General features: G+C 37.7%; 1 protein-coding gene across 5 annotated transcripts; it reads left to right on the forward strand.

Moving 5' to 3' along the window:
- The first annotated feature begins 17 nt into the window (after positions 1 to 17).
- Positions 18 to 18,290, forward strand: LCA5 (lebercilin LCA5). 5 transcript variants are annotated; one of them, XM_057412467.1, is made up of 8 exons: positions 18 to 126; positions 5,189 to 5,564; positions 8,110 to 8,639; positions 10,150 to 10,287; positions 11,186 to 11,282; positions 12,428 to 12,540; positions 14,418 to 14,556; positions 16,243 to 18,290. In XM_057412467.1, exons 2-8 carry the CDS (start codon positions 5,372 to 5,374, stop codon positions 17,040 to 17,042), a joined length of 2,010 nt encoding a protein of 669 aa, XP_057268450.1. In that variant the 5' UTR covers positions 18 to 126; positions 5,189 to 5,371; the 3' UTR covers positions 17,043 to 18,290. The 5 variants fall into 5 exon arrangements, with proteins under 5 accessions (XP_057268450.1, XP_057268451.1, XP_057268447.1 ...); XM_057412464.1 differs by having other exon boundaries at positions 19 to 126; positions 12,428 to 12,573; XM_057412465.1 differs by lacking the exon at positions 18 to 126 and adding an exon at positions 235 to 408 and having other exon boundaries at positions 12,428 to 12,573.
- The last annotated feature ends 2,020 nt before the right edge of the window (positions 18,291 to 20,310 follow it).

The following is a 20,310-nucleotide window of genomic DNA, read 5'->3' on the forward strand; positions in this document are numbered from 1 at the left end:
GCTGATGAGGAGAGCCCGCCTCCTTTGTCCTCTCCGTTGCTGGGGCAGCCGCTGTCAATAGCCCCCGCGCGCCGCGGCGGCCCCTTTAAGAGTACCGTGGCAACGGCCACCGCGTCCGGCAGGGAGGTACCGGCAGCAGCGGGGGAGGGGATGCGCCTGGGGCTGTGGGAGCGGGTCTGGGCCCGGGCTTAGCCTTCTGGGGAGCGCGTGGTGCTCGATCCCGACGTGCCGCGAGAGTCGGCCCCGGGGATGGCGTCTGTGCACCCGGGCACCCAACGGCGGGGTGGGGCCGCGGAGGAGGGGTGTTGTCCCCCGCACCGGTGAGTGTCGGGCAGCAGGCCTTCCGAAAAGCGGTGTACGCGGAGCCGCAAGTGATCAGTGCCTTCCTGAGAAGTCGTTTGTTGTAGAGTTCCTGCATTTAAAACGTACTCTCACGTGCAGGTAGTTGTTTTAAAAGTGTTCATTAAAATAATAGATTTGATATGTACTTCTCCCCAGTGCAGGAGAGTCGCTTTTTCACACTTTGGGAATGGCTGAGTTGAACTAGGTAAATCCATACTCAGCAGAGGCATAGGTGGGAATATGAACGAGGGCATGGGCCTCCTTGATTTAGGATTAAGAAACATCGTATCTTCTCCTAATTGTAGGACTGGCCTGCATGTTACCTGTTCGGACTGCTGTTTTCTCATCTCTGACCGGGGCTTACAGCAGCCTTTTCATTTTCAGATCTGCTGCTGAAAGTAGCTCTGAAATATTACTGTCAGATATGTTTAATATTGGCTTTTAAAACCATAGAGCATTTTAACTCACCAAAAGCTGATAAACCTAGAGGAAATACATATAGTTAAGTCAGCAGGTGCAGAAAGATTCCCTAATAAGTATTTGCTCCTCAGTAAAGCCTCATAGGTGAATACGTTTTGATGTGATACAAGTAAGTCTCTTTTCTGGTGTTTGGATGTGAAAAATATGGGTAGAGGGAGAGGAGGGAGACAAAGTTATAGTTAATTTAAAGTAATTCTTTCTTCTTTTATAAGTTCAGCACATTAATAGTTTGGATTCATGCTTTTGTATTTGTCTGAAGCTGGCTCTTTCTTGTGCTGTCCCTCTCTTAGAAGAGGTGGAAAAACTGATTGGACCGTTAGAGGTCAGCATTTGTACTCGGGAAGTATCATGTGGTGACCAGTAAAAGCATCTTGCTTCCTCTGGTATCAGAAGGGTGTTGAGACTGAAAAGAATTTGAAAAGTTTCATAAGGCTTGTATTACAGAAGTAAGCTCTGGGTGTTCTGTGAGGGAAGAATTACTGAGTAATTTTCCTTTCTCTCTATCGCTTAATATCTGTAATCCAGTAGTTCGATTTCTATTTCTGTGATTGACATAGGAGTGATAGGGGGACAGTATTCTGTCACCACTGGTGATATTTTGTGTTCTCTGTTTTGCCTGTCATATCCTTTGCAGTGACCTACAGCTTGACTGTTTTCTTGTGATAATGAGCATGTTTTCAATACAAGATATGTAAGTAATAGCAATAGATAGAAGTGAAAGAGTATGAAATTATGAAAACAAAACTATTTCTGAAGTTTGTACAAGTCCCAGATTTACTTCAGCCATTCTGTACTGATGCATTAGGCTTCCAAAAGCATGTGTGGCATATTTGAGGGAGGAGCTTGGGGTTTTGGTGGTGGTGGAGTTTAGTAGACCCACTGCTAACCCACTGCTAATGTTTGACTCCTCAGAAGCTTATTAAACAAACCAGGAGAAAATAGATATCTTTGTGGCTCTTACTCACACAAGTTGAACTTCCTTTATAATCAGCTCAGACTAGTTGGTAACAACTGAAAAGTCAATGAAACAAAGTGTTTCATAGGCTAAGTGAAGTAAAACTCAAATACCCCAGTGATTAATTTGTTCTCATGATGTACATTCTTTATGTTAATAAAATTACGTAATAAAGAGGTTGAAAACTGAGCTTGGCAAGTCTTGATGGGCAAAGGTTTCTTATTTTGTGTAGAAAATTCAATACTATTACCAATTTCTAAAACTGAAAACCATTTGAGGATTCAGAAAATGGTTTTGGCCATCCCTCAAAGGAGATTTTTACTGGTTCACCTTTTCCAATTTGTTTTCAGTCCATTGCTTTTCAAAGTGCTTCCAGAACGCATCAGAAATTACTGTTCATAGATGTTGCTGTATGTCAAAATGATGCTTAGGAAAATATCCTCAAAAGCAGGGAATATCCAGTTCTTACAATTTGTCTGTTTTAAATACAATGAGTTATGAAAAGCAGTCTTCAAAAAGATTGTTGCCTCTTCAGTGAGCACTTATGGGACTATAAAATAACTGATCAGCTTTAAGACAGTAGGTGAAAGTGAGTGTTCTTGTTTTATATCTATAATTAGACATACTGATGATTGAACTGTAGGCATATATGTTTTTCCCTAAAGGCAGTCACATTTGTTTTCTTTCAAATTTCCTTTCTTTTCAAGAAAAAGTCTGCATAATGATTTCTTTCTGTTCTTCTGTGTCCTGAAGGCAGACAAAATCTGGGTGTATCTTGGCTACATCTACACTGTTGAAGATATTTGTCCTATAGAGTAATCTCTGCCTCCACACAGGGCTAGGTTAACGCCTGTAGATGTGGTGGTGCCTCTAACAGTGATGTGCCCACTCCAGGAGTCAAGGACTCCTCTGGATGGCACATGTGGCCCTGGGATAGCCTTGCATCCGAGTAACAGATGAGGTTGCTTGAATTCTGCCACTTTGTTTTGTTCAGCATGTTGTTATGAGCAAAATGGGGAATACATTTCAGATGCAGAGCCAGTAATTGTTATTTTAATTAAAATCTGAATTGTCTAAGCAAGGACTTGTTTCAGATACTAACACAGTTCAAGCTATGTACAATTTCAGTGCTAAAGATGCAAACCTGGTGTTATATTAACCCACTCACTTTCCCTCTGGGACCTGACTTGCTTCAACTTTACAGGGGGGTTACATCGACATCCCAAATCCTTCCAAGGCAAGAAGAGGATGGTCATGGTTTCTTCTTTCTTGCTCTGGTCCATTTGGGTTCATTTTTATATGCTTATTAACACACTGTGCACCTTACTTTTTATTCTGTTTTATTCTGGTTTAGTCTACTCATTGATTCATGGTTCCACATTACACCTGAATTTACTACATGTGGTGTGCTTTACATGTGTTGAGTACTTGTTCTTTTTTCTATGCGTCTATAAGGCTGGTTTTACCTAGCTCCCAAGACTGCATCCATTGATGACCAGCACAGGTGAGATGTTACAGCTTAGGGGCCCAGTATTGTCCTGCAGTTTGCTTTCCCACCCCTCCAGTCACCCCTCCTTTACCCCTCTATGCTGCATTTTTGCAAGAGTTGTAGATACTTTGCATAGAATAAGTACATGTTATTACTGTCTGTTATAAATGTAGCATTAGATGCTAGACAATTAAATATATTAGTTTATATTTTAGTTTGTATTTTTTGCATTCCCTGACAGTCTCCTGTAGAGACAGAGCTGAAGCAGTGTTTGTCAGTGCACCCTCTAGAGAGCAGGTTGTTTCCAGAACTCTGCCTGTATTTCAGTTGGGCTTGTGCTCTTCAAGGAGCAAAATAATACACATTCTGCACAGATGTCTGTGAAGCTGGGACTTAGGATTGAGCTGTCTGGGAGCAGAGTTGCACCCCAGTATGTTCTGGTATTCCTACATGATCTAAGCTTTGTGCTCAAGAACATGTCTGAGGGTCTTAAAGACAAACAAGATAAGACAGTTATGGTTAGGGATATACTTAAGAAATACATTTAATAACTGCATTAGTTTAGAAGAAAAACAGTTGTTACCTATCATTTGAATGTTCACAATAACTGATAATATTTAGGTGCTTAGAAACCATTATTTTGGAAAGTTATTCCCTAAGTAAAGAAAAAATACTCTCTTCCAAATAATTCAGTATTAATTTCCCAGCAACTTCCCAGTTTAGAATTCTGTCAGGCTATTTATTCCTCTAATTCCTTCTGTATAGATTATGAAGGCAAATGGATTCCAGTCACTGGAGACTGTTCTGCTAACAGTGAACTGGGCCAGAAAGCTTGAATTTGTAATGAAAATTGTCTTGGCAGCTGACATTTCTGATCTGCTTGGCTATGCAATTCTGCATATATAGACAGTAGAAGGCTGAGAAGCATGCTAAGTTTATTTTACTGGGAAATAATACAGTGAAAATTTTACAGCTCATTTACAGGTATGTGATATGCCCTGCAGTATAAAGGAGTTTTGATTAAAAGCTGCTCAATTTTTTGTGTGTAGTTTGCTTTACCATTTAGAAATGGGCTGGGAGCTTATGTCATTCAACAGGCAGAATTACTGGGCTCTGATGCAAGTCCTGTTTATACATCCATTAAAACACTGATGTTTTGAAGTTGGACTGAAGGAAGATAGATGTTGAAATAAGCTTGAGCACTGTGAAGAGTGGAGGGAGAGACAAAAGACATAAAAAACCCTAATAAAAAAGATATAAAAGAACCCCAAAGGCTACATTTGCATTTTCCTATAAAGCACATGACACCAATGCGTGTACTCCTGCCAGTTCCTGAAGGCATGAAACACTAGGTGTTGTAAGGTACAAAAGTGTTTTCTAGGGCAGAGACTGTGATTGGCAGTTAGGGACAGAATGTCCTCCAGACACATGGGACAACTGATTTTCAAACCCATTATTTGACATCATTGGAGTGTCAGAAATTGAGATATGGAAGATTTAGTAAAATTCTGCAAATACCTCAATTCTAGTAACATGAATAAATTGTTAATTCTTTTGGTTAAAAAGTTTTCAAATGTCTTTAATTTGGTTTCCTGAGTAGCATCGAACTTTCACTTCTGTTTTGATTTCCAAATACTTCTTTTCCCCTCTTTATAACCTGGGAGTAATTTCTTATTCTGTATTTAGGTGTGTTAATTTACTGATTTCTCCTTCAGGGAAGAAGTGCCTCAAACCTCTGAGTGTAATACTAGTGGTATTCCTAGAGTGGTGTCTGTCACATTTCATATAAATAATGAGGCTAATGCAGTCCAGCATGTAGGATAGGGCTATAGGAGTCTTGTGTAATTTACAGTTTTTTACTTTTTGTAACTAAACAGCAAAATAATTCTCACTTTCCTTTTTCTCTCTCTAAATTGTTACAGAAAAATGCATTCAGAATTATAACTACTGCTTGTTGAACCAAACTGCAAAGATCTCATGTTTTGGAGGTGAAGATGATAAACCCAAGGAGATAATCCAGCTGCTGCCATTGTACAACTGAAAGATCCTTTGTGTCAAAATGAGCAGTCTTTGAGAAAAATCTGGAAAGCCATTAAATCTGAGAAATGGGAGAAAGACTAAGGAGCCCAGATTCTGAATATGACAGGAAATCAGATGGAGATAAAAATAGTGACTCTTATTATTCAGATGAAGGTAGTGCATCTCATTCATCTGGTCAGTCACCAACACTAACATCTACAAGCCAAGAAAAAAAAGATCCCAAAACACAAACTTCAGACAGCCTTGTGCACTACCAAGGTAGGTAGAGAACAGAAACTGCTGCTTTGTAACTGCCTCCAAGAGTAAATTATCTTTGAAAACTGAAAGAAAAGTGGGAAACTATCATTAGGAGAATCTACAAATAAGGTTCATGTGAATTATGCTACAGATGGCAGGTAAACTGCAACTCTGTGTTGAAAACTGAAATTAACCTATTCCTGAATAAGGAGGATTTTTGGTGATTTTCAGAGTGATTCGTGTATTTCTTAACAAGTAGCCGTGGCTCGTACGCTAGCGTTTTGTTGAAACATGCTGATGCACTCCTTTTGTCTTTGACAAAAAGCTTGAGGCCAAGGACCCAGAGGATGGCCTTAATCTGCAGCCTGTAAAAGAGAGATGATTGTTAAAATTTCTCTGACAAAATACCCTAAAGATATCTCTCTTGTGGAAGTCTAATTGACCAAGCTTTACAGTGTAATAGTGTGTACTTTCAACAAATAAACAAAGACCACTAATGGAGTAAGAGAGAGAAAATACATTTGGTGAAAATTAGGTTCATGTGGAAATTCAGAAGTCCTTACTTGAGGGTGAAGTATCTGATTTGAGATGAAATAGCTCCACTTTGAGCTCCCTGACACACACCTCACCTACATAAGGTGCTTTTTTGATTGAGAATGTGGGGAAGTGAACATCCCTACAAAAAGGGAGAGAATGGTTATAGAGATCCTGGGCTGAAGTAGGGATGCGAGGCCTTTCTGACCCACTTTGGAAGCTTGTTCTAAATAACTGCACATGTTTTCTGGTGAAGTCAGAGCATATTCTCTATATATGTGTATAGAGTACTCTATTTTATTCATAAGTGCTTGATAATATCTGAATCATTTGTTCAACTTTATGATCTAGAGTGTACCAGAAGGTCAGACCTTCAATCTAGAATTTGCCCAGGGAGTGTAACTCTTCAGATTCTTGATAGTGTTGGTGTCATGGTGCAGCTGGTATTTTGCCAAGCTTCTCTACGTTGAGAAGCAGCATCTTCTCAATAGTAGGCATGAGTCAGCTGTCTGGAAAACAAAACGTGCAGCTCCACTGTGCCATTTAATTTGAAGGGGGCAAGTGAATGACTAGTTCTTTGATTATTTGGCCAGAATTGAACACAACTATTACATGAAGGTGTTGTGAATGTCATGTTGTTCTTGAAAGACACTATTCCCCAATTTAAGTAAATGGTCAAAAGTGCAGACTTGCTATGGGAATTTTCTGTCTGTTCTGTCCTAAGTGTGGATAAGTTTTCGAATGGTCTGCAAGTCTAGGGTTAATGGGAATTCCCTTAGTGATAGGAGTCACATCATTTCTGCAGTGCATGTATTAGATAATCTTTTCACACCTGAATGTGACATGAGTGTTCTTTGTAAAGGAGAAAAACACCCCAGAACCCCAAAATATAAACCAAACAACATCGTAGAACCAAAATACACCAACCTTCTTTTGTTTGACCAAGCTGTGGAAAAAATGAGCATCAAGCAGAAAAGGAATTAGTGTTTGTGGAAAATGTTTAGAGGAAATTATAAGAAGATATTTAAAGCTGTTATTTTTGCTGTAAAGTATTCTCTGTAGAATAGAAACTATTCTATTCTGTTGGTGAAACTATTTGGTAAGCACCAAAGGGGAGGAAGAATTTGCTGTCACACTCACTGTCTATGTAGAAGTAACTGCACTACTGCCAAGTTTCACCTTTCAAGCCTAAATTATAAGCTGCAGCTGCTGCTGTTCAGTTCTGCTAAACGCTGACGTACCTTAATAAATTACGTATTCTATATATTCAGTTGTTTTAAGAGGTATTTTGGGTAGATTACATGCTTTATTCTTTGAGTGTGGCTTGAGAGGCAAATAAGATAAAACCAAAATGTTTAGCTTTTATCTATGGGATTAATAATAATATCAAATAGGAATGCAAGTGATGCATAATAGTAGTCAAATAAGGATACTGTGTGAAAATAACGTGTGATACAAGAATAAATTATTCAGGGGAGAACTGAATTTTCATGGGATTTGTAATTTTGCTTTGGAGGCTTTCTGCACTGAGCCTTTGAAATCTGCTGTTTTGTCTGTAAGCATGGCAGCTGGATTTGAAAATACTGCTGCATTTGTCTGAGAGAATTACATCTTGCATAAGACACAACGAGCTAACACTCAGCTAATTGGTAGCATTTTAAAAGCATTTGATAATATTGTATGCAGAAGAATATAGTATTTAAATATTTTAATAAACAATTTCAAACGTTCACAAAACATGACTGTTATTTCTGATACAATTTGCAGATGATTACTTTACAATGGTCCTGTATTGATGGCTGTAAATATTATCTCTTCCAGTAGATCACAGACATAAATTACCATTTTTTTTTTATCTATGAGAAGGAGCATAAGTCTGTTGTATACGTGCCTTTTATTGTCTGGTTGGAAAGCTGCAGTCTCTGTTAAGTACAATTATAAAATTGTTTCAGGCAGAGCTTTATTCAAAGCAGGATGTCTGAATAGACAAACTGCATTGTCTTAAACATGCTTTTTATTTTTCCTCTCTTAGCCACAAAGAAATTGGATTCCAAATATGCACCAAGCAAAAGAGGGATACGGTGGGGTTTCCGTTCACAGAGCTGCACAAGGGATTCTCCTGCGAAAGATATAGATCTTGTTACAAAAAAAGTTCTTTCTGCTAGGCTGCTGAAAATCAATGAGCTCCGAAATGAACTGACTGAACTCCACATCAAACTAGATGAGCTGCAGAAAGAAAACAGGGTACTGAAGAGGCTTCAGCACAGGCAGGAGAAAGCCTTGAATAAGTTTGAAGATACAGAAAACGAAATCTCTCAGCTTCTTGCTCGGCACAACAATGAGATTAGAATATTAAGGGAGCGTCTACGGAAATCTCAAGAGAGAGAACGTGCGACTGAAAGACGGCTGAAAGATTCGGAAGATGAACTGTACAGAACAAAAACTGCCTTGCAGAAACTGAAAAAGCTGTCTGCAGATAAGCACCTTGCTGAGAGAGATGACCTGGCAAAGAAACTCGCCTATGCAGGGAGCAGGCTAGAAGACAGTGAAAAAAGAATTAAGGTGAGCCGACTTTGTTTTCGTAAGGAATTCTGCAACAGGTTGCCATCATGAGTTTCATGAATTGTGTTTTTTTACAGTTGTGTACTAAATAGAAAATCATTCTTTTTTGCATTTTTTCTTTTTTAGCAGGTAGGTAGCATCAAGTAAATTTCCAAGGTGATGATATAGTTACATACTTGGTAGCTGGGCATTCAAATTGCTGTTTAAAAATGAAGCATATTTTGTCAATATATACTATGGGCTTGTGCTTTTACATGTTTTTATAACTAGTAATAATGTTTCAGAAATGCATGCAGCTGTCAGAAAACTCTGTGCAATCTCATTTTTCTTCTTGGAGGGGAAGCATTTGTTTAAAAAAAAAATCTGGGTATTTAGGGAGCTGTACACTAAAATTCAAAGAAAAATATAGATAGTTATTCTTTTTCAGTTTTGTTAACTGCATTCATGTGGTGTTTGATTGTCCATTACTCTGCACATCTGAGAAGTGAGTTGAACAAAATTACAGCAATTTTTTTGATACCCAAATGAGCTTTAGAACATTTTCTGGGCATCCATTTTAAGAATTTTGTGCAATATATTTTAATTTTGTTCAGCAAAAATGTTTACATTTTTGTAAATGTCTAAACACGTCTAGATTGTAAATGTGTAAAAAATCATCTTGTTTAAACATAATTGTGTTAGGACTACGAAACTGTTGGTAGTTGTATACAATACTATTTTTAGGTAAAATTATGTTGGTCATTAAAATGGTGTTGCAGTTTGGTGTATATATTAGTAATTAAACCTAAATCATATTACAGAGATAATTTATCTGGAAATCCAAAGGATTAAGCTGCAAACTAAGCTTTCATAAAATAAATCCCAAAATACCAAGATATAAACTGCTGAGTTACCCAAATCACTTCACCCCATAGTGTCACCATCTGGCATCTGTAGTTTTATGATCAGGTATTTTAGCATTTGTAGTACTGGATAATGTTAAAATTAATCATGCTCTAAAAAGTAAGGGATTTTCTTCTACATTTTTTTTCCTTCTATCATCATCACAGGTTCACTTAAAACAGCTATTGCAAGATAAGGGTGTGTAAAGGAAATCACAATCACAAATTTAGTCCTAGTAGAAAGGTTAAAAATTATTTCTTGTATTCTTCCTTCTAATCTTGTACTTTCAGGGAGGTATTTTTTTTTTCTTAACCATCAGTCTGAGATTTGTCTGGGAGATCTGGAGGTCCACTGTGCCAAGAGCTTTGCAGAAAGTAGTCTGTGTTCACATTATCTCCTCAAATCACCTCTCAGTGCTCCAGAAGGATGAGCTGCAGCATCTGCAGGTGCTTTGTCTGCCTCCTCAAAGTTGGGATTAAGGATTTTAATGTATTCAGTGTTACAGTAATGCTGGAGTCGATATCAGGATCCAAGACATTGGTTTACTGTAATTTTATTGAAGTAATGTAAAATTACTCTTTTAAAGTAATTCAATTACTAAAAAAATACTATTGTGTTTTAATTGAAGGATCTGGAAAAAAGTCTTGAATTAAGTAGTAGCAGTTTTCAACGAGAGTTACAATCAAAGAAAAAAAAGATCTCTGAGGCTCAAGAAATAAACAGAGTTCTCCAAGAAGAGCTTCATCAACTAAATCAGAAGCTGAAGGTAAAATGTGAAGCAATACAAGTTGCTAACCATGTTCTGACATTTTATCTTTGGAAGTATCTACAGCCAGGTTTGAATAGTTTACTAGGGACTGCACTCTCTGATATGTACTTAATTATATCCCACATGTGAGTTCTTTTTGTGCTTTAAATTGAAATGTTCTCTGCTCTGACCCTACAGTCTCTATGTTAATCGTTATTGTTAGCACTAGCTAAGAAAAACAAGATCGAGTACATGGCCAAGCATTGAGATTAAACCACAAGATCTACTGGACAAATAGGTTTTGAAGGCTTGAATTTAAAATTAAGTTTGCAGGCATATGAAGTACTTTATGTTGCTAATGTACTTGCATTACAGTAGGTTTGTGTAAAGGTTAATTTAATGTATTTGTGTGTTGCTAAATTTGTGCAAAGGTTTATTTGCATCCCCCCTACCCTGTTGTTGCCCAAATTCTGAATGTAAGGACTGCAAATGTTATGTTCTACCTAGTTAGTTATCTTTAGGGAAAAAAACAAGACAAGTAACATTGCTAGCATCAAAATACTTAAGTCTACAATACTGAAAATTCAGTTGTGCAATATATATATACATTGTCTCATTCATGTCTATGGAAGCATTAGCATTTAGTTTTATTTTCACTGCACATATGCTGCTTTTTTTTCCTTTTTTTTTTCGTACCACCCTCTAATATTTTGCTAATGACTTTTCTCTCTGCTTGCTTGTAGCATAAGCCAGGATAGGAATGTGATTGTTCTCCTTGAAATGTTGGATGTAACTATTGATTGCCTTACTCTGTTTCTATTTGCAACATGTGTTTTAATTTATTATGCAGCTTGGCTAATGACTTGTAAATGAAATGTTAGTAACTCAGTGTTATATCTTTCTCTTTCATTCACAGGAAAAAGAAAGAGAACTTGAAGCAAAAAATATATATGCTAATCGTATGTTGAAGCTATCACCAAGAAAAGACATTGATATGATACAGAGAAAGAGAGGTAACTTCTGTAAAGCAAATAAAGGCAGAAAAATTAATAGTGACTCTTCAAATTAGTCTACTAAATTCTGTCATTCATCCATTCAGTGACTGACTCTACTACTGCTTGTTAAAGAATGTGTACTTTTTTGCTCTGCTTTCAACACAGCACTGATTACAAAAAAGAGCACATTGTTTGTTTGATTCTTTGGTAACTGAAGCAGAACTAAAACCCGGAACTTCATCAAATAGCATCCTTAACTCCTTTCATAGCAGATACTCCTTGGGTGAAGGAGGAGGGGGAGATTGTTTAGTAAATTCTCTAATAGATCATAGATAATGTCTACATAGCAATAATTCCAGAGTCCTTAAAAATAGTAACTTCACTGCTATGAATATTTTGGGGTTTATTTCCTTTTTGCTAATTCAAATTTACTGTCTGTCAGATGAGCTATAGTCATTTTTTCTCTCAAGAAGTACATATGTCCCAGAACATAATCTAAAAGTATCAGTGCAGTGATTTCTTCTAGTGTGACAAGCAGCCTCAAGCCTTATGCTACCGACATAAATATGTGTGTGTATGTATGTGTGTCTGTGTGTGTGCTTAGACTATTTTCATTGGATCAGTAGAATCTGCTTGTCAGAAGAAGCAGGAATTTATGGGGCTGGTTTAAATATTTAATGCCAGCATTTCAAACAGTTTGCCTGCTGCTCATTTTATGATGGATACTCTACTATTATTCTATTTTAGGTTCAGATTTTTTAAATGTCATTCCACAGAGGTAAGTGTATGTATTGCGAAGATGCAAAGAATTGAATTTTAATTTTACGAGTTTGCTTCTCTACATGTAGCTTCTGTGAAAAGCAGTAAGAGGAGTGAGATATTTTGTGGGGATTTTTTGACAGATAGAAAGTATACTGTAATGCTGCTGTAAAGTTACTTTAGAAGTAGCTTTAAGGTGTTTTTATTATTTTTCAGGATAAGTTATGCATGCAATTTTTTTGAAATTAGCTTTTACAGATGCTGAAAACAACTATGTGCTACTTGTCAATATTTTCCACTTCCATTGGCTCCAAGACATTCTTTTATGTTTGCTGCAAATCATAACAAATGAGAGATAGGTATATAGTAGGACAAGTGATTTAATCGGTTTGTATTTTCTACAGCCAGCAATCAAAATAATAAGACGGGAGCACAGTTCACAAAAGGAGTACAGACCAGTGGATACTTCTCCCCAGTAGAATTACTTCCGGAATCGGAACTTGTCCGTGGTGGCACAGTAAGCAAGAAAGAAGGGATTCTTCCTAAAATAGTGAGTGCCGTTAGAATCTGAGACTTGCTCTTTATAACTGAATGGTTAATGCAGAGCTTATATTTTAGAAAATATGTGTAAATATACAAATGTGAATATGTAGACAATATAATCTAGAAAGCATTCTGCTCAGCTTCCAAAAATGTCATACTCCATTTTTGTGACAGTTCATCATAATCTATCCCTTGCTGGTAACCATTAGCGCTCAATTTGTTTCTTTTTCTGCCACTGACATTTTTTTGAAGTTTTGAAAACTTCATTTTGGTTTTCTCTCCTTTTCTTCATTTCTAATGCTTGTTTGAGCAATCTGTTACAACAGCCTTGTCTCTCTTTTTGCTTTGTTCTTAATTATGGCTTCTTGCTTCTTTTATTTTCCAGATTTATTTCACAATGCATAAATCTAACACTTCCTCTTATTGTCACAGTGCTGGTATTTCTTCTGTCATTTTTCCAGCTTTGTGAATATGGTTGGATTTTTGTTGTTTTTCCATTTCTCTTTTTATTATAAAATAGTACCATTAAAAGTATTGCTAATACTTCTGTGACCTCAGGCTAAAATCAGAGAGATTTGTAAGGTATTACAATTCAGAATGACACAGATTCTGATACAAATTGTACAAATTCTGATTGCATAAGTCTAGGACTATTAGTCAGAAATAATGCTCTGATGATGGTCCTGACTGGCTTCCTGGTAGGACTGAAGCTTTTTCATGGCTGTTTCTTTCCTATATTCTTTCTTTCAAAATCCTTTCACTAATTATGGATGTAGTTTAACATATGTGTTCTCAACATATAGTTTGATGTGTGAGTTACACAACCACACAATTGGTACCAAATGCACATCATGGAGTCCAACTGTATGTCATCTTGTAAACCTCTCTAGTTCATGTGTGGCTGTTGCTTTAACGTATATTAGATCTGGGCTGCTTGTGCTTTCATCTGTTTTCTAAGTAAGTCAAGTATTTTAAATACTTGGACACAATTTCTTTATGAAATTTTTTTCTGTTTTTTTTTTTTTACATGATTATAATAGGAATTATACTCTTGTACTTGAAGGGAAAAAGTTGTTTTGGCCGATAGTCATGTTTTCTTTGTTCATTAAGTAGGAACTATTTCTCAAATTTCTTAGAAGTGTATTTTAATCTAGAAGCTTATTTTGCTCTAAAATAGGCACAAACTGCAAAGTTAGTATCCAAATGTTGGATTATGCTGGCTCTCCATTACTAGTAGTGGTTTTTTACTGCTGACATTAGTATCTTTTCTGCAGCTTCCTTCCATTTAAATGTGTGTGTATACTCACTAGCTGAATTTTTCAGCCAAGATTAAAAATTTCTCTTTCACTGTTTGTTAATTAACTCTCCATAACTTCAAGTACCACTGTGAAACTGTCTGAATCTACAACCCACTCATTCGAGTATAATGATCAGATCGTGGAAATGGAGGGTAACTAACTGCTTGCTTATTAAAAGAATAAGGTGGTGGGGTCTAGCCTTCTCTTTAAGCCCGTGAAAAAGAAAACATCTGACTCCTAAAGAGAACTATCCTGACACAGTGATAATTTTGCTTTACAACATAGGAGCTGCAACTTTCCTGAAATCTGGAATACAGTTGATTATCTATGCCTTTTGGTTTGGGTGCATAAAGCTGCACTATCAGTAGTAAGGTTGCAGGGTCAAAGCCCTGGTTGTCAAAGCTGATTTATCTTAGAAAACTTGCTTGGTTTTGTGTTTAGCAGTAAGAATGTGATTTTAGAGTGACATGGAAGTTCATATGATTTTGCTTGTTTGTTTATTTTATTGATTGTTTTCCCCCATCAGTTTCAGTTTTGTATTCATTTATTTCAGGAAAAAGAAACTGAAGACAGAGGATGGAAGGAGAAAGCAGACCTCAACAAACAAGACCAGGACAGGGAAACAGAAGAGAAACTGAAGTGTTTTCAGGGAATACAGGTTTTAGAGGAGAGGATTCAAAAACTTCCTGATGGTAAGGAAAAACAGGCAACTGGAGGCTGGAAAATATGCCATAGAATACTAATCAAGTAAGGCTGCTAGTTTCTTGTGAGAAATGATTTTGCAGAGATCACTACAGTGGAAAATTATTTTCAGTTACATTATGCAAAGAGAATCAGAAAGAAATGCAGGATGTAGAATAATGTGTGCCCTGTACTGAGCTGCAATTAAGTATGCAGCAGCAAAAAATGCTGTCCACAAAAAAGTACTGAAGCCTGAGATTTTGCTTTACAAAACAAGGATGACATGGCAGGTAAATGCTGTTTTTATCTCTGACTTGCTAGATGTTATGGAGGTAGGCAGTAGATTTTTACTATAGTAGAATAAATCTTCTTTCCTGGTCTGTTTTTTTCAGTGCATATCTACTTTCTTGTATCATTTGCAATTTTAGTTTCTCTTTTCACTTTGGTTAAGTGAATAATTTAGTGTGACTATTTGAGAAATTTCTGTTGTTATATTTTAATTTTTTTTTTCATTTGACTTCACAACATCTTAATGACTTACATTTGTAAGTCTCTTAATCTAAAGTATATTTTAGGTGGACTGCATCCTGTCATGTTAAAATACTTTCTTTGATTATAATTAAAGAACAGTAACATTTATGCTCAATGACAAGGAAGAGTTATAAAAATCTATACCTGTTTTCAGAGAGAAATTCTGTGAAAAATCTTCTACCTCCGGTGGCATCAGTGCACAGCTCACATATGCTTTTGAAAAAATATTTAATATATTAAAAAATTTTAAAAAAGTATTTAATATATTAATTGAACTGATCCTGTTATTTCTCTAAGCTTGTTCTGAAGTACAACAGAAAACATGGAACTTTGTGAAAATTATCAGTCAGAAATTTGGATGAAGTGTCCAAGGCATGCCAGTATGGTGAAGGGGCCAAGTAGTCCTATTCAACTTTTGGCCAAACACATGCCTCCTGTCTTGACAGAAAAATATTTTGAAGAGAGAAATATTTGAGAAGCTTTCCCTTTTTTCGTACACATAAGTATTTGCAGGTTCTATCTAGAAGTTTATTACTGTTTTTCAACTTTGTCCCTTTTTAGCCATACAAACTGACATTTGGTATTTGCACAGACACTCACTGAATTCAAATGGTGATGCAAAGAACACTGATGTAAAGATGTTTTCTGATTGCAGCAGGTGCAGTATAGTTTAAATTGTTAACTACTTGAAGGAGGTAAGGATTTATCTATGACTCTGTGGCCTGAAAGCTTCACAGAAGTAGTTCCCATTGTAGGGAAATCACCCAAACACAGATCCCAGTGTTTTTGGGTGGTTCTGACAAAGAAAAATAAAGTGCTGTGCAAGTCAGAACTATTACGATCACTGATGTTGATTTTCATTTTCACTCAAACCCAGGAAATGGGAAGGCAACTGGCAGGAGTTAAATTCCTCTGAAAATGCTGGAACGTGGGTAATGTCCTAATCCCTTTGTTAGATGGCTGTAAACGTTTATATCTTAGCAGAGAACCTGTTTTGAATTTAGCTGTAATTTCTGAAGAATTGATTTTTGCAGTAGGAAAACCACATGACACATAGAGGAGCAAATTGAAAGTTCAATGGCTTTTGCTTGCAGTATTCCAAAATAATCTTTTGAAGGCATTTTGAAACTAGAACATTTTCAATAATGTTTAAATATTTCTTGCAGAGCGGGAAAAGGAAGAATATGACACAATGAAAAAAGAAAGTGGCTTTTTATTGGATAAAGAAGAGAAAACAAAGATGGAGACAGAAATCCAGAAACCTGAAGTCAAGAGAGAGAGCACTGAAATGCTGGAAGAGTGGCAAAAAAGAGAGTTCTTGCTTGCTAAACTGCAAGAAATTGACAGAGAAACTCAAAATGTAACAAACATGAAATCTGTTTCCAAAGCACCACTCATAAATACACCAAGGAAATCTGATTTCCTGGAGAAAAAAGAAAAAGCTGATCAATTCTTTGGGATTCCTGGAAAGGTTACAAATGGATTTCCGGCAGATAACAGCCACAATGATGCCACAAGAGCACAAGGGGAGAAGCAACGAAATCCAAGGACCACAGATTTAGATGGTGAGCTAACATTTGGTAGTTATGTACCTTCCTTTGGGAAAGGATCAGGGAGGCCGAGTTGGCTTACTCAAAAAAGTGTCAACTTAGAAGAAAAAGTTAAGGAAAATGCAGATTTCAATCTTAAGAAGGAAAAGTCCAGTTTAATGGAACAACTCTTTGGAAGCAGTGCCAGTACCAATGTTCTTTCTAAAAGTAACAATACACCATTGGACATAGACTGGGACTCCAGTAATACTCTTCTTGCTGATAAAAAAAGTAAAGTCACAGTAAAAGAAGACTATGAGCTTTTTGGTGAAGGAAGAAACCGAAACAGACACCATTTGCAACACACTACAGTAAAGCCAGGAGTTCAGACCCTTGGTTCTTTAGAAGATGAAATGGAAGACATAATCTTACAGTGATCATATTTTTATATGTTTCATATTTAAATGCTGTAAAAATAATTTCATGTAATATTTATTAGGTACAGATTTTAAACATTTCAGATATATTGTGAAGTCTTGTGAAGGAATAATTTACATAAATGCGTATATATAGAGAGGAAAGATGCACTTTGATAGAACAACCTAGGAACAGCCATGCAGGAAATTTCTTCAAAATATGATGTCCAAATACAGACCATGGAGATGTAGCAGTGACTGTTCTGGCAGAAGAACAGGGAAGGTGTCCTGAGGGACTTTGGTAGATGAGGTAGGCACCAGCTGGCCACTTCAGTCATCTGAGAAGATGCTCTTGCCCCAGCTTGGGCTCCATCCAGACTGTCACTTGCCTTGTGGCACTGTCTGCTTGTGCAGCTGTGGGCCACGGTCCCAGAGGCTCAGAGTCAGAAAGCTGGTTCGGGTGCCATAGGAAGGGAAGGACTTGCAAAGGTTCACACTCACTTGTACCCTTTGCTCATACTCTCTTTTACACCCTTCATGCTCCCTCTCACTCTTGTGCACTTGCTCGCTTCCCTTCTCACCTCCCACCCCTTTCTTCTTGCTCACTCTCACTCTGTCTCGTGCCATCGCTCTCTTAAATTTTTGAGGCTTGCTGATGGTGTGATGGTATGTTAAGTAAAAGGGTACTTCTCTCAAGGGAGCATTAGTATTTGTTGCAGAATGTGTTGACTAAGAAAGGCAGGGAGTTTTTATGTGGCAGTCCTGGCATTTGCAGGAGCTACTAGATGGGCATCTCTGGCTAGCCGGCATGTGTTTGGGGTTTTACCTGTAGGCTGCTCACAGGACACTGGCATACTTCTTTTAGGCCTCTGATACTTTCTTTCTCGGGCATTTGGAGAGCATTTTAACTGTGTCGGGAGAAGGCATAAGTGTAACAGCAGTGTCACAGGATGGATAGAAGGGATGTACCTACTGCAAAGGCTCAGGTAGAAAGAGAATATTCTACACAGCAATTATGTTTTCTCAGAAGAACATCAACAGAAACACTATTAACTCAGGAACAGCTGATCTCCCTTCTGCATAGGTTTTCTGTAGTACTAAATTTGTATCTAAATTTGTACTTCCAAATTTGTCTAACTCTCCTCATATGTTCAGATTATATTTATTATATAATGTCATTTTTGTAATTTCTGAATTTTCTATGTAAAATTCCGATCATTACTAAGTCAGTTTTTAACAAAATGGTTTTATTAAATGAATTGAGTGAAATTTGTGTGTGTGGATCATCTTTACCACAAAGTTCTGGCATTTTATATCATGTTTCTGATCTGGGGGGGCGGGAGGGATGGTGCCATGCCATGTACACAAATTAAGAAGGTAGACAGTGAAGCATTTAGCAGAGGCATTCCAGAAAATAAGCTGAAGGTCGTTCTTTTCTAGAACAACAGATTTTGCAATGCCTCTGATATGCTCCCTATGGGCCTGATTGAAAACATACTAAAACACAGAAAATTCTCCTCATGATTTCAAGATGCTTTGAGTCAAGATTTCTCTGCACACAATGGCTCTTCTGAAATGCAGACAGTGATGTCTGCATCGTGCAATAACTTTGCTTGCTCCCCCATTCAGAAAGAAAATTAGTGACAGGTCCAGACCCAGACTGTTCTCACTAGGTGCTTGGTAACTCATGTCCACCTGCTTGCTTAACAGTCACAGTTACTATATGATGTGATAATATTGCAGGATTACAGATAACATTACAGAATTTAGCTGGTTCAGTTTGCTTGCAGGTGGTTAGAATATCAGGGCAATGGTGACCAGCAACAGTGACTCTAACTGTGTGTGTTCCTCTTCCGCAGTGACTACTTTGGGGGAATACTGTGGTGTGAGAGGTAGGAGAAGGCTGCAGGTAAACACTGTGGCTGTGTGTGAGTGTCCGGTTACTTGTCTTAACTTTCTTGTCCTACCTGTGGGTGGCTGCTGCCCTTGTAGAAGGCAGCACTGAAGATGCTGCTGGGGCAGGATGTTTGTTTTATTTCCCTGTGGTTGAGGATTCTAAGGCATGGAACAAAGATGTAGCTGCTGCGGTTATTAAGGATCATATGGCATATGGAGGGTTGGGTTTTGTTTCTTTGCAAGCCAACCCATTAACATCTGGCAAATTCTAACTTTGATGCTGAACTGACATGCCCTGCTGTTTCAATTACAAGTATAGTTTCTAATCTGTTCCATATTATCAGCCACTTCTTACGTTCACAAATGTTCACATCCTGCTACCAGACTCTTCCTGAAGCAAATCCTGCGGGGGGACTTGCACAAAAAAGGTATATCTACATTAGGAAGGTGAAAATTAATTGATCTGCTGAGAACAGTATCACAGGTACAGTTTCCCTCTTCCCCTCGTTGCTGTCTATCCATACAGCTTATTTTCTTTTGCTTGCTGCACTGTTTAGTTTTGGAGTTACTTGTATGTGAATATTATTACACTTAAACTGTATAAAGCTAGCTCTTTGAGAGGGAATCTGCTATTTTGGGGAAAAGGGGGAACCTTTGAGTCCTAACACAGAAACACAGAATGGTTTGGGTTGGAAGGGACCTGAAACATCATCCAGTTCCAACCCCCATGCCATGGGCAGGGACACCTTCCACCGGACCAGGTTGCCCAAAGCTCCATCCAACCTAGTCTCGAACACTGCCAGGGGTGGGGCAGCCACAGCTTCTCTGGGTAACCTGTGCAAGTGCCTCAGCACCCTCAAAGGGAAGAACTTCCTAATATCTAATGTGAATCTCCCCTCTTTCAGTTTAAAGCCATTCTCCCTTGTCCTGTTAATACGTGCCCTTGTAAAAAGTCCTTCTCCAGCTTTCTTGTAGGCCCTCTGTAAGAAGTGTTTTTGTTGTTGAGGAGCAGTTTTATACTGACTGGAAGCAAATTTTGCAGGGTCTTCAAAAGGTCCATGGATCTTATAATATCCCCAGCAGTCCTCTTGACGCCTCTTCACAACTACTGTCACCGGATAGCCTGCACATTGCATTTCTTGGTGTTTAATACCAGTTGACTGCCTGCAAAGAAATCCATCTTTTGTGGTAAAAAAGTGAGTCACAAACGCTTCGATGATGATGATTTGTGTATGACTTGATGTTTGTGTCCAGCTGTAGATTCTTTTTGTTGGATGTTCAGCTCATGTGGCTGTTACATTTGTTGTGTTTTGCCTTCCTTCTGAACCACCAAAGGCGGTGGGTAAAATTCCTCCATTCCAGCAAGAACGGATCATTAAAGTTTGATTCCCAA

The sequence above is a fragment of the Pezoporus wallicus genome, unplaced genomic scaffold (assembly GCF_028554395.1).
Source record: "Pezoporus wallicus isolate ANWC-B61680 ecotype Strahan unplaced genomic scaffold, APGP_CSIRO_Pwel_v1 contig_4788, whole genome shotgun sequence".
NCBI classification, from domain to species: Eukaryota; Metazoa; Chordata; class Aves; order Psittaciformes; family Psittacidae; genus Pezoporus; species Pezoporus wallicus.

Bases quoted from the DNA above. Each gene is read 5' to 3' on its own strand.
- LCA5 (XM_057412464.1), top strand. From the start codon at position 5,372: ATGGGAGAAAGACTAAGGAGCCCAGATTCTGAATATGACAGGAAATCA. The intron at 5,565-8,109 runs GTAGGTAGAGAA...TTCCTCTCTTAG, and splicing joins CAGCCTTGTGCACTACCAAG to CCACAAAGAAATTGGATTCC. The intron at 12,574-14,417 runs GTGAGTGCCGTT...CATTTATTTCAG, and splicing joins AAGGGATTCTTCCTAAAATA to GAAAAAGAAACTGAAGACAG.